The sequence below is a fragment of the Patagioenas fasciata genome, chromosome 1 (assembly GCF_037038585.1).
Source record: "Patagioenas fasciata isolate bPatFas1 chromosome 1, bPatFas1.hap1, whole genome shotgun sequence".
Classification (NCBI taxonomy): domain Eukaryota; kingdom Metazoa; phylum Chordata; class Aves; order Columbiformes; family Columbidae; genus Patagioenas; species Patagioenas fasciata.
In genome coordinates, this window is record NC_092520.1 from 160,062,603 (window position 1) to 160,075,760 (window position 13,158).

The 13,158-nt window shown below is 39.3% G+C and overlaps 1 protein-coding gene across 2 annotated transcripts in view; it reads left to right on the forward strand.

Moving 5' to 3' along the window:
* The window catches only part of TRHDE (thyrotropin releasing hormone degrading enzyme), a 218,370-nt gene that overhangs the window by 30,266 nt on the left and 174,946 nt on the right, over nt 1-13,158 (forward strand). For both annotated transcript variants that reach the window (XM_065844053.2, XM_071799303.1), the window contains exon 3: nt 10,639-10,765. In XM_065844053.2, the coding sequence (XP_065700125.1) occupies nt 10,639-10,765 (127 nt within the window). The remainder of the gene's footprint in view (nt 1-10,638; nt 10,766-13,158) is intronic.

Below are 13,158 nucleotides of genomic sequence, written 5' to 3' on the forward strand. Positions count from 1 at the left end.
AGCCTCTAGACAATGCCAAAGTATAAATCAGCAGTTATAATAGTTGCGGATTATAATTTCAAATGGCATCACTCTAAGGTAAAATCTGTGTGCTTTTGAGAGAGCAGTCTCTAGCCAGGTGAAATCAGTCACACTGTAGGGCTGTTCAATGTTGTAGGTCACTTGTTAGGACTTTCTTTAAACTTGTGTACTTCTGTAACTCTGTTTTTTATCCAAGAGTAGGTGAAATGTTATTTATGTATGACTTGCAGTGTGAATGCTTTGACTATAAAATAGCCCATGAAAAATACTCTGAGTAAGAGATCTTTTAAATGCCAATCCAATCCCAGTCCAACCCGAGGGAATGGAAACTGGTGTTACCCTTTGGGATACGTGTACTGCAGGTTCTTCCTGGAGGGAAACTCCACTCTCATATCATCTTACCACTGGTGTTGTGGTACAGAATTTTTTTGTGTAACAGGTAAATAATGTAAATCTTTGTGCTTTGTTTCTTAAAGCTATGCTGATTTTTTTCACCTTCTACAAAGAACCATAAGGAACCTTAACCACTGTAAATCTCAACAGTGTAGGAACTGAATTTCACATTAGACCGATGTTTTTCCCCACAGGTTGAGATTCTGTAACAACGCAAATTTGTCTGTATCCAGTCTGTCACAGTCCTCTTTTCTCTTCAGAAATGCTTTCTCATGCTGGCTCTAGCACTGACCTGATGGGCGGTCAGGTGAGGATGCTGGGCTGTCTGGACACTAGCCACCTCGCTGGCATAGTTAGCCCACTCATCTGATTGACAGCTTGCTGTGAGGTGAGATGAGCTCTGGTGCTGACGTAAGGGAAGAGTCACGGATGAATGACTGAGTATGTGGTGGTGGGATTGTGGCAGTCTTAGTTAGCTGAAATGGCTCTGAAATGGTATCCGTAATTACATTTACTATACATTAGTTGTTAACATGTTCACTCTCTGTCCCTGAGCCATTTCAACAAGATGATACAGATCTTGAGTACTCTAAATTAATCTTAATGGCACTGTGGTCAGTGACATAGCTAGTATTTTATTTTATGCCAGCTGAGCATTGGTCGGATTTATATGCCAGTGCAGCTCATTAACTTTCCAAAGTATTTTATGATCTCAAGTTAGAAATTGTAGCATGTCTGCATGACAGTTTTGCATCCTGGTGGAATATATTGTTGCACCTTTGGCTGCAGCAGTCAGCAAACACTTGCATTTGTTTTTGTTCAGATGAGAAATTGATGAGGCAACTAGATGCTTCTCCTGTGCAGTCTTGTTTATTTAGAAATAAGATGCACAAAACTATTCCTCCCTGCCCCCCCTTCATAACTCTGAAAATACATGGCTGTCTCTTTGCTTAATGTTCCTAATTTTCCTCCTGTCAGCTAGAGCCGCAGAAGTTTCTTTCACTTTTTCTCCTTCAGGGTCATGTTAGAAGTTTTCATCCAGGAACATCTGCTATGTCTATTTGAAGCCTCTTTCCCCTTGTCCTCCAACAATGTTCAGGCACCCCTTTGCTTGCATTTATTCTTTAACTGGTTTATTAAACCAGTTACAGCTGTCTTGAATGAGGATGCAAAGATGATATTTGTTTACCTTAAAAAACGTCCTACCCAATCTCCAGCAGAACAGTGTTTCCTTAGAAAGTGTCAGGTCATTGAATTCTCACTGTTTCCAGATAGCTTTGGAAAAAATCCTAAATTTACTATAACATTTTTGGTTATAATTATATCCAAAAAAGGCTCAGTGCAGTGCTGTGTGTGACTGCTCAGTTTGGAGAAAAGTCAGCTCCTTGTAAAGATGAGCTGTCCCTTCGGAATTCAGTAAACACATTTTCATTACCATACAGTCTCTTTTGGGTATTGTCCATGATGAATAATGAATAAGAGATTGAAACAAGGCATTTTTCACTCATTTCTTCCCATTATCAGGTTTAACTATATTCACTACAGCAGAATTGATATAGCTACCTCTCTTTTTTCCTCCTTTGCTCATCAATGTTATAAAATTTATTGCATTTGAACACACAGAACTTGTGGAGTTAGGCACACATGTGAAACAACTCATATATAGTCTTAGTGGAACTTGGCTTTTAGCTTGTTTGTGGATGTAGTGAAGTGTTATTTCTTTTGAATTTATCACATTTAAAAACTCATTTGAGATGCAATACCCTGTTTGCAGAAGTGACCCACTGAAGTTGCAGCCAACACTGTTGTGTCCAGACAGCTGTCTACTATATTAAATGTGTAATGTGAAGATATACTTAGCTTGGTAACAATAATAAAAGCAATACCTGTGCCTAAAATAGTGAGCAAAATGAAGATAAAACAGATCTCACATTATCAAGTAAATTGAAGCCTTTAAGTACAGAGGCAATGCATGTGTTTTTCAGCTGAGAGTGTCACTTGCTGCAGAAGTATTATGGATCTTCAAATAAAGAGCTTGAGACTATTTTCTCCCCCTCTATAAAATTTGTAAATGGCTGCTCTATTGAAGTGTTAGGGTCTTCTAAAACATGTAAATGCATGTTTGAGGTTAAACAGATATTTAAACATACGCATAAGTGCTTTATTGAACTGGGATTTTTAAATCACTGAGAGTGAGATCCCAGATGCACCAGCTCTGAGCTAAGCCTGGGGGTGTAATTGCACAGAGAACTGGAGCTTGTTTGGAGGGGCCTTCCAAGAGGTGGAAGTCTGTGGCTTCGAGGGAAGGATTAAAGAACAAGTATTATTCCCAGGGTGGCATTGCTGACACCAGTTCATGTGCAGAAACATCTGTTTCGTAATGGGAAAGCACTCTGAACTGCTCTAAAACACCTGACAAAGTTACTTTTAATTCTGCCTGAAGTAGGTGGGAGGGGAAACTATCCTTAATTGTGGAATCCGACTCATTCTGGGTGTCATCTCTAAACACATAGAGGAAAAGAAGTTTATCGGAAGTAGTCAACGTGGGTTCTCCAGGGGGAAATCATGCTTGACCAATCTGATAGCCTTCTATGATGGCATGACTGGTTGGGTAGATGAGGGGAGAGCAGTGGTTATTGTCTACCTTACCTTCAACAAGGCTTTTGACACTGTGTCTAACAACATCCTCATAGGTAAGCTCAGGAAGTATGGGTTGGATGAGTGCACAGTCAGGTGGATCGAGAACTGGCTGGATCGCAGAGCTCAGAGGCTTGTCATCAGCGGCACAGATTCTAGTTGGAGGCCTGTAGTTAGTGGTGTTCCCCAGGAGTCAGTACTGAGTCCAGTTTTGTTCAACCTGTTCATCAGTGACCTGGGTGAAGAGGCGCAGTGTACCTTCGGCAAGCTTGATACCAAAATGGGAGGAAGGGCTGACACACCAGAAGTCTGTGCTGCCATTCAGCGAGACCTGGACAACAAGTGAACCATGAGCCAGCAATGTACCTTGTGGCCAAGAAGGCCAGTGGTATCCTGGGCGGCATTAGAAAAAGCGTGGACAGCAGAGAGGTTCTCCTTTGCCTCTACTCTGGGTTGGTGGGGCCAGCATCCAGTTTTAGAAGGACAACGAATTACTGGAGAGAGTCCAGTGGCGGACTATGAAGATGATTAGGGGACTTGAGCACCTTTCTTATGAGGAAAGGCTGAGAGAGCTGGGTCTGTTCAGCCTGGAGAAGAGAAGGCTGAGAGGGGATCTTATCAATGTTTATAAACATCTTCAGGGTGGATGTCAAGAGAATGGGACCAGTGGTGCCCAACAACACGATAAGTGGCAGTGGGCACAGACTGAAACATAGGAAGTTCCATCTGAATATCCTGAGAAACTTTTTTACTTTGAGAGCGCCAGAGCACTGGAACAGGCTGCCCAGAGAGGCTGTGGAATCTCCTTCTCTAGAAATGTTCAAAATCCTCCTGAACGTGTTCCTGTGCGATCTGGTCCAGGTGAACCTGCTTTAGCAGGTGGGTTATACTGGATGGTCTCCAGAGGTCCAACCCCAAACATTCTGTGATTCTGTGGATTCTTGTGTTGATACAAGGTTACCTGATAGATGCTTGCCTAAGAAAACAGCAAGATCGTCATCAGACTTTTACTCAATTTTCATACCCCTATTTGCTCCCAGCCTGCTCGAACTTAAGCACATGTAGCAAAGTAGACCAAAGATAGAAAAAAGGAGGAGGGCAAATCTAGACAGTAGCAACATAGATAGATGCCATTCTTGGAACGTTAGCCACATTGTTTGGAAAGATACTATAATAGCAGCAAGCTAAGGGAGAGAGATTCAGGTCTCCCCGTGGGGCCTATGTAATGTGACAGTGTTCAGGGCTGGGCAAAAGCTCTTCTTGGATGGTACCTTCAGGAGTGGTTTTGTGTAGTCATGTGTGTGGTAATGTCCATGGTGTCAGATGGTGTGAACCAAGGACTGGATGGTGTCAGCAACAAAGCTGGCCTTGTTCTACCCGATGCTGTGGCAGAGGTACAGCTATGGTTACTGCTGTGTCAATTCTGCATCAGGATGTTTTCAAGGTGCAGAGAGCTATTTTCCTTATAGCACAAGGGATAGAAACATAAGATACAGTCAGTGTTCCTGCTTCTTGTGATCTGAACTATCAGTGGTTATGATCAGAGTGCTACCATTTAAAGGACCTTCTTTTTTTTTCCCCTGTGCACTACTGCCTAATAATGGTTTGAGTGGTGATCTAAAAATGTGGACTATAGACATGTCAGATGCTGTTGGTGAAGGTTGCCTTGGCAGAAGTGTCCCTAGCCCAGAGCCTTCATCAGTCATGTCTACTCTGAAAGTCTGACTTGAAGTCCCTGTAGTTAACAGGAGTCATTCAGTTCAAGTTAGCAGGTGTTGTGTTAGGTCATTAGAGCCCAATGAACCATCTGCTCTCACAAGCCTTCCCTGGCTGAAACAGAGATGCACTTTATTCCCTTGGAGCAGAATTTCTCATCCAGTGAGCTGTGATCCCCCCTGGGCATTGGGGAAGGCAGTGGTGGCAACTAGAGTGGTCTTAAAACATGGAAAATATGGCTAAACATTTAAAGAGAAGATGCCTTGCAGAATGAATGCAGGCTATTATATGGGATTATTGTGATCAGCAAACTTTCGTATTACAATAAAGAAACGAATAAAAATATGTCTTACTACCAAGCAAGGTGACACTTCCCTGAAAAGATACCACCACTGTAAGAATGAAGGTTTCAAAGGGGATGCAAACATAAAATTGAAGGTGGCATAGAGAATAATGTCTTCAAGAGCAGGCTTCAAATGTGGAAGTGCATATTTATTTCTGGTGAATGGCACACTTCAGGTCTGCAAGCCTCTTACTGTAACATCCTGATTTCTGCCAGGTTGTCATCTTCCTGAATTCCCTGGGGAAGCGGGTTGGCAGCTTGTGGCAGCTCTAGCACAGGTTATTAGTGTCTTCCTCTAGTGCCAGAGGGAAAACATACTGCAGTTCTCTCTGCTCTTCCTTCATCTTTGGTGAATTCCTGCAGAGGGAGAAGGTTGGACAACAGCCTTTTTGCAATTAGATGTGTAAATAATGGATTTTTACTTTTTATTTCCGTGGTCAGGATCCGGAATGTATTCTATATCCTACTTGCAAAGCAGAACTGAACAAAACCTTCAGTTTGACCTGAAATATTTCACAGAATGTGAAAAAATGACTGCAGGTTTTTCCTTACCCTTGTTCATCCCTTTCATCCGTTTCTTTTTTTCACATGCTTCAATTTTAATGCGCCCAAAAAAAAGGAAAATAAAAAGTCATGGTTTCAAAATATCAAAATAGAACAGTTCTAGTTTTTCTGAACCTGTTCCTCTGTTTATTATGTACTGAAATTATGACTAGTTGTTGCACAGTAGAAACATTATTAGTGAACATACTATTCACCAGAAATTCAGATGCTCATTGCTATTTACAGTTTGTACTTGTCAGAATTTACCCATTGTACCTTGTATCGAGTTACTGATTAACTTTTTTTTTAAAAAAAACCACTGAAGTAATAAGACAAAAAACACATTTTTTTTTCTTTTTAAATACTAACTTTATTTTTGATGAATAATTTTTACCTGCTGTAGACAGGAATATTTTCTCATGCACAGTACTTAATAACCTGACGTTAGATGTGATTTGTTCTAAATCTATTGTGCATTTCTTAGTGTATATCACAGCTGTCTCTCACTATGGGAAACGGCTCTCATTTTACAATCACATTCATCTGTTCTGACAACTTGGTATTACAAATATTTTTAAATTTCTTTGACTTATTTTATGTAACAACTGCTGAAATATTAAGAGAGGCTAAAGAAAATGTTGCAATATATGCAGATTATTTGTGGAAGTACACTTTTGTACAGAAAATACTTTTGACAAACTATAGAGAAGTAGGCTATTGACCTCTTACAACAAATACAGGGAATTTACCATACAAGTTTCAGGAATATTTTAGTATTTGATCTGATAATGCTGCCAAAGTCATTCTAAGAACTTAAGTTATTAATATTTTTAAATTAATCTTTCAGAATGTTTTTGCTGTGGTGGTATCTGAGAGTAACTATTATATTGTCTTTATTTAAGGTTCTAATGAAAATAGCCCAGGGATTCTGTAAAGGAAACAACGGGAAACAGTTCACATTTTTGCTCACTTTAGAAAAGAATGAGGAAACATACATTGCAGCGATTTTGTTTAGGATCTCTAATAACTTCTTGTTCTGCTGTTCATAAAAGTGAAAATGATTTCTAGCAAAGTGTGTCTGGTCTCCTTCATCAGTGGTTCTGTGGTATAAGAACAGCAGCGTCTTATTAATGTCAAAGGGGAGGCCTGGGTTGTAGGGCTGGAGGTGCAAACCTAGTTACTCAGACTTGTGGTAGGAAGGAGATGTCTGGTTCAGTCTGGTTCCATTTGAGAGAGAAATAAGAGGTTAGGATTTTTTTTCTTAGTAGTCAGAACTTCTGTTGAAAGATAGGTAATGGTTGCAAATGTAGGTACAAAGGAGCTAAGAAAAAACCCACAGAATCTAGCTTGACCATGTGAATTTTTTTTATATTCATAGGTGTTACAACAATGTCATTACTAATATGATCCCTCATTATAGGTTTCCTGTATTTTTGTCATTTAGACACATGTGAACTTGGCTGCATCAGGACAGCATTGCTTTGCTGCGAATATGCCTGTTGTCCGAACAGTCCCTACCTTGTTCATTCCCAAACCTGGAAGATGCTTGGCGCAGGCTCTCAGGTGTCCGCGGGGCCGAGTGCCATCTTTGAGTTCCCTCCCCACCTCTGCCTCCAGAGTCATGATGAGATGCTGAGCAAATCACAGAAACTGACACAGTCTCATTTAGTCACTAATTGTGTGTTACTAATTTTCTTAATACCCAAATGAAGGCACCTGCGACCAGACTCAAACTGTATGAAGTGTTCACCACTGCAGTAAGATATAATGGGAACAGTGCTTTAAGTGTGTCCAATAAAACTGTCAAGTATACTTGACATTGGGAGGTGTCAAGATAGGCAGCCAGAATTAATCTTAGTTTCTCTTTGTTCTCCACTTTCTTACATGAAAATAATAGCATAACCTAATCTTGCAAAGATTGTGAAAAAGAGCTTCACTAATGTTTGCAGAGCAGTAGGTGTCTTTGCAGTGAGTGATGAATTATGCACCTAAGCTAGAAACCTATTTATCTTTTGTAAGAGAACACATACTACTTTTATTTATATTTAGGTCTCACCCTGCATAAGATTTTCTGTTCTTTCTCTTATTTAAATTGATGTAAAATCAAATTCCTAGTGTAGTGATCAAACAGCCTGTGGGAAAGTATATAGTGCTTATGCATTATTGTTCAGTCCAACATAGATGTAAAGTAACACAACCTTTCTGCCTTTTAAAGTGAAAGCAGTAAACAAACAAAAAAATTATGCAAAACAAATCTCATGTCTTAATCTTTATTCTCTTTTATTTACTTAAGCTCTTCTTTGGAATAGTATCTGAAAGCTTTACAGTCTTTATTTCTTAATATTCAGAATCTTCGTATAAACTAAGGAAATAATGTAATCCCCATTTTATGGACTTAGAGGTAAAACATGGTCAAGATAGGCCCATACGCGCTAAAGGACATCGACATGTGAAAGTTAGAGGTTTCAGTTTTTAGCTTATAGGTGCTGGCCTTTAGGCTGAACTCTGGACCAAGCTCCTCCTGTTGTGAATGACACCTGACAAGGTGTCATCCAAAACAGCCAGCCAGGTCCCAGGCAGAGTGTCACAGGCTGTCCCCTGCGGTAGCCCTCTGCTGACCAAGAGGGAATGTTCTGAGCCCAGAGGTAGGCCTGTGGTGGTGCCTCTAAGGTTGCTCCATACATGTCACGTTCAGTGGCTGTTGGGCAAAAGGCAGAAGCAGACCCAGCGTTTGGAGATGCCTGGTGTGCTTTGGCAATGCCTGTTGCCTCAAAATCCCGGAGAGACCTGGGCAAATGCACGGGTAATTTCCAAACCGTGTTCCAGCTGACAGGTGACCTTGGTGTGAGCCATGGAGCCCTGGCAGTCCGGAGCTATTCCGAACAGGCAGAAAAGCACCCAGGGAAACTTTACAGGGAAAATAAAACTGTGTTCAGCGTTAGGCAGGTGGCAAATGAAAGTTTGCAGCATTGCGGTTTTTGAGCTTTCGTAGCTGGGCTCCATCTCAGACACCATTAAATGCGTTTTCTGTGTTTGCCAAAAGACACGTGTTGTAATGCAGTGAGTTGAACCTCAATTTTTCTTATTCATACGTATTTTTTTAATCCCCTTCTGTTGTCCTGTTCCTTATCATGGACACATTTGGCCACTGTCAAATTGAATGATTTTTTGCATACTTGGTTGGCTGACTCTTTTTTTCCTAATTTGCTGATACAGTCAACTGTGCCAGTAAAGCAATTATGCAAAATTGTGTATAAAGGTTTAATGATACAAAACAGTGTTCATCACAAATCTAATTGTGATTCTTACCATCTTTCCATAAACTAAAGGTTTTGAGATGTTTGAATTAGGTTCTCTCTGGTTAATATCTACTTTTTTAAAAAATGTATTTAGTTTAGCAGGTAATAGAACATTATTGTACATGGTGCTGGTAACTTTGGAAGGAAGCAATAAACAAAAATAGTGACTTGGAGGTGTTCAGATAATGGTTTATATGCTTTCAGGTGGAGATTAGGAAAAATCTGCTTTATTACATGTCTCATTAGGTTACACTGTTAATCTGTTTTACATTACAAATGATAACTATTTGTGGTTGATTGCACGCCGAGCGTAATACAACATGAAGATAAAAACATAAAGATGGTCATAGTGACGAAGCAGAATAATACAACTGCATGCTGAGAATGAAGAGATAGTGGGTTAAAACAGAATTGACAGGTACAGTGTATTGAGGTTTGGTATCTGGTTTCCACTTGGATGACTGAACAGGTCCACGAAAAGGGCAGTAAAGCAATACTTGGTAATGCTTTCACTGAAGCTGAAAATCCTATTGGCTTTTCTTGGTTCAGAATAGAGCATTTAGAAACATTTCAAAACTGGTATTTCTCCTTCATGTTTGCATTGATATTTTCTGATTTCTGCCCTGCTGCTTTCCCCAGAACCCTGTCTGGGATTTAATCCTACCACAGAACGTATTAGTGAGTTAGATATTACTATTAGGACTGACATTTTAGTAAAGTCTCGTTTGTATCAGGTCATTATGTACTGCAGGGAGAAACCTTCTGCCACAGCCACTAGAGAGAAAGCACACACTGCTTCCATCAGACAATGTATGAGGAGGGAGAATGAAAAAAACCTTTATTGGTTCTCAGCTGTATGTCATCTTTGCGCTAGGAAGCATAAAGGGCTGTAAGGACAGGGAATAGTGAATAACCTGGCGATGCCTTCTGCTCCCTCCTTTGTCAGGGTCACACTTGAGTGTGAATTATGAAGGTGAGTTCTGTTCACAGGGGTGCTCCACACAGTCAGATGTGTGAGCTCTTTTATACTGAACACAGCAGGCTGTGGCTTGTATAAACAGCTTTAATTTACTGCTTTCTGAAAACAGGGGCCTGGAGCAGTCAGGGAGGTTTCAGGAATGTTAATTGTTTGTGTAAACGAATGAACTTATAAATGGTTGTTTTTGCAGTCTTCCATAGCTTATCGAGGGTAACTGTGTCACTGACAGAGAAAAGAAAAGAGAATGGTTATTTGTTTTTTTTTTCCTCCAGTCTACTAATACTTTCAGGGCTCAAAATAATGTGCCTTTAACAAACCATGAACTTCTCTCCTACTGAGCCACTGCATCCTGCCTACGTTCAGTGTAGGCAGAGAACCATTATACTAATCCACTCTCCCATCATATCTCTAGCAAACACATGTAACTGTTTTCTTTGAGTATTTATTTTGATGCAAGAAGTGTTAAGTCTTTTATTGGGCCACACACTCAAGTAGGGGATTCTGACTTCTCGACTTTGTAACCTTAATTGTGAAAGTTCTGGTTTTCAGCTATGACATGTTTTGACAATTGTATGACAGTCACATTTGGCTTTAAGAGAATAATCCTGCCACCTCACAACAACCTTAAAATAGTTCACCTCTGCAGGTAGAATAGCTTTAAAACATAGATGCTGAAATGATCAGTCTTTCCCTTTATTTTTTAACAGGTACGGTTATATGCAAGGCCTGATGCTATCCGAAGAGGATCGGGGGACTATGCTCTAAATATTACAAGGAGACTCATTGAATTTTATGAAGATTATTTTAAAGTGCCCTATTCCCTGCCAAAATTAGGTAAGATTTCCCCTAGAACATGAAGTTTACTGAGAGACGGGAGATTAAATCAGCTTTTTTAAAGGAAATTTAAGACTGGAATGTACTAGATTTTAAAGTAAAAAATGTGTGGGTTAGGATGGAATGTTTGTTTATAAAGATCAGTAAATAAGGAATTTTTCATCTCTTCTTTGCAGAGGAAGTGAAGTCCAACTGTCCCTTTTCCAACCTTACACAGGAAGCAGATAGTACTTAAATTTCTAAGATAGTGGGACTCTAGAAAGAGAACTTGAGACCTTTCACTGATAAGTGTGTTGTTTGTTTGTTTGTTTTCTTTGATGCTGTTTGTTTTGGCCCTTACTTTCATTAGATAGCCACTGAGAGATGTTTGTTCTGCAGTATTTGTACCTTGATGCCTTGGTGGGAAACAGAATTTAAAATATTTGTAGAGACTGGGAACCTGTAACAGCACAAGGGAGTATGTTTTTGTGTTGACTTATGTGGTTTTTTAATGATGATTAGTACATATGCTTAATTGTATTGTTGCCTATTGAAAGAATTGCTGTGAACTTGTTTTGCCGCTCAAGTGACCTAAATGTAAAAGCTATCAATTTCTATTATTTTTAAAATAGTTTCTTCTCTTTCTTCCTTTCACCACAATCAGTTGTTCTCCTACACACTCGAATACTTTACACAATATTATTAAACCCTCCCTCCTTCGGAGCATGTTTGATCAAGGTCCTGAAAAGCCTCTTGCTCAGCAGCGGGAACAGAGCTTGTATTTGCTCAGAAGTGTTAAGAGTTGGAACCACAGGTGATCCTCCCAGGAACTCAGGGTCTATTTCATTAAATCCTTTGCCTGCTGAGTAGCTTTATTAGTCTTACAGCTAATGGTGTAGGAGATAGATGAAGTAATTGAAGTTGCTAGATGAGGGTGTTGCATGAATTTTTTATAAGAATGTTGTGGCATTTGTTTCTTGTCATCTTTAAATGATGAGTTACAGGGAGCGTTCTTCTGGAGAAATATGCAGATGGGTTAAACACATCACATGCATCAGCCTTTGTGTGCATCCTTTCATACCTGGCTTCAGGTATGTAATGATGATTGCGTAAAGGAAGTTATAGACTTACTGGTGCCAAAAATGTAGAAGGAAAAAATAGTCAGAAACTTTCCGTTGAACAGAAAGGACAAACAGTGGGACTCCGATCATTACTTCAGGTAGTTTACTAAGGATGCCAGATAGCAGCAGGCAGTAGTGCCTGTATCTGCTGCAGAGTATCTTTCACAATTGCAACATACAGTCTTTCAACTCAATATGCCATGTGCGTTACTATTATGCTGTGGCATGTCCTTTAAAAAAATCTAATCTGATATGAGTATGTTCTAGTTCAGATTTCTTTGGAACAAAACAGGAGGAATAGTCACAAGTAAAATTGTATTTTTTTCTTCAAGTATTCGTAGTAAAATTGTTGAGTTAATGTGAAATACTGCTTGAAAACTTTAGTTATTCTGCAGTGATACTATAGAAAATAATTTGCAAAGTTTTGTATACCCTAGTAAAATTAAATTTATTTAATGTCAGTATAGTAAATTTCAAAACTCTCTCAGTGATGTCAATATTTTTGATAATTTGTTTTTCATATGAGCAGAGGTATGTTTGTTCCCAGTTCAGCTGAACACTAAGATCACTACCTTTAGGCATGTGCTAGTGTCTTTAACCTGAAGGAGTGCTGATTGTTTTTTTACTGGAAAATGGAAGGTTAGGGACAATGGTCTGATAGGTGAATAGAGGCACTGAAAATGAAAACACTAATTTCTCTATAACAGTGTTAATGATTTTGTGGTAGTATTAAAGAATTTTCGGAAGGAGGAGACAAAACAGCATTAGCTACAGCAGAAGGCACGTGCATCAGTATGATCCATTGATACAGAAAATGCACCTGTCTCTCTGAAGCCTGATACACTGCTGTCACTGTTGCAAAGGATGGTGTTCTTCATTAAGGTTTTAAGAAAAATCAGATTTTTTTTTTTTTTTTGTAGCACATTTTAAGAGTTTTTCGTTTGATTTGTAAATGAAATGTGAAATGTCTTGAAGTGGGAGTGAAAATTGAAGAACGTAGTTTAAAAAGCTTTTTAGTGACAGCATCAGTGTTATAGAAAATGTTCTATTTCAAATGTAGATGTTTTTTAAAATGAAATATTTTGTTTAATGTATTGTCTGACTGTAACAAGAGTGAACTTAAAGAAATGTAATTATTTTGGTTGAAAACACAGTTTATGTTTACAAAATAATTCTGTTGTTGCAATACTGACCAGTTTACTATGCAGGTGCTGCATCAGCTTCTGAGGAATATGTCGTCAACGTCACTGCTCTGTGCTGGGAGGTGTGTGTGGGCACAAGGGACCTGCAACC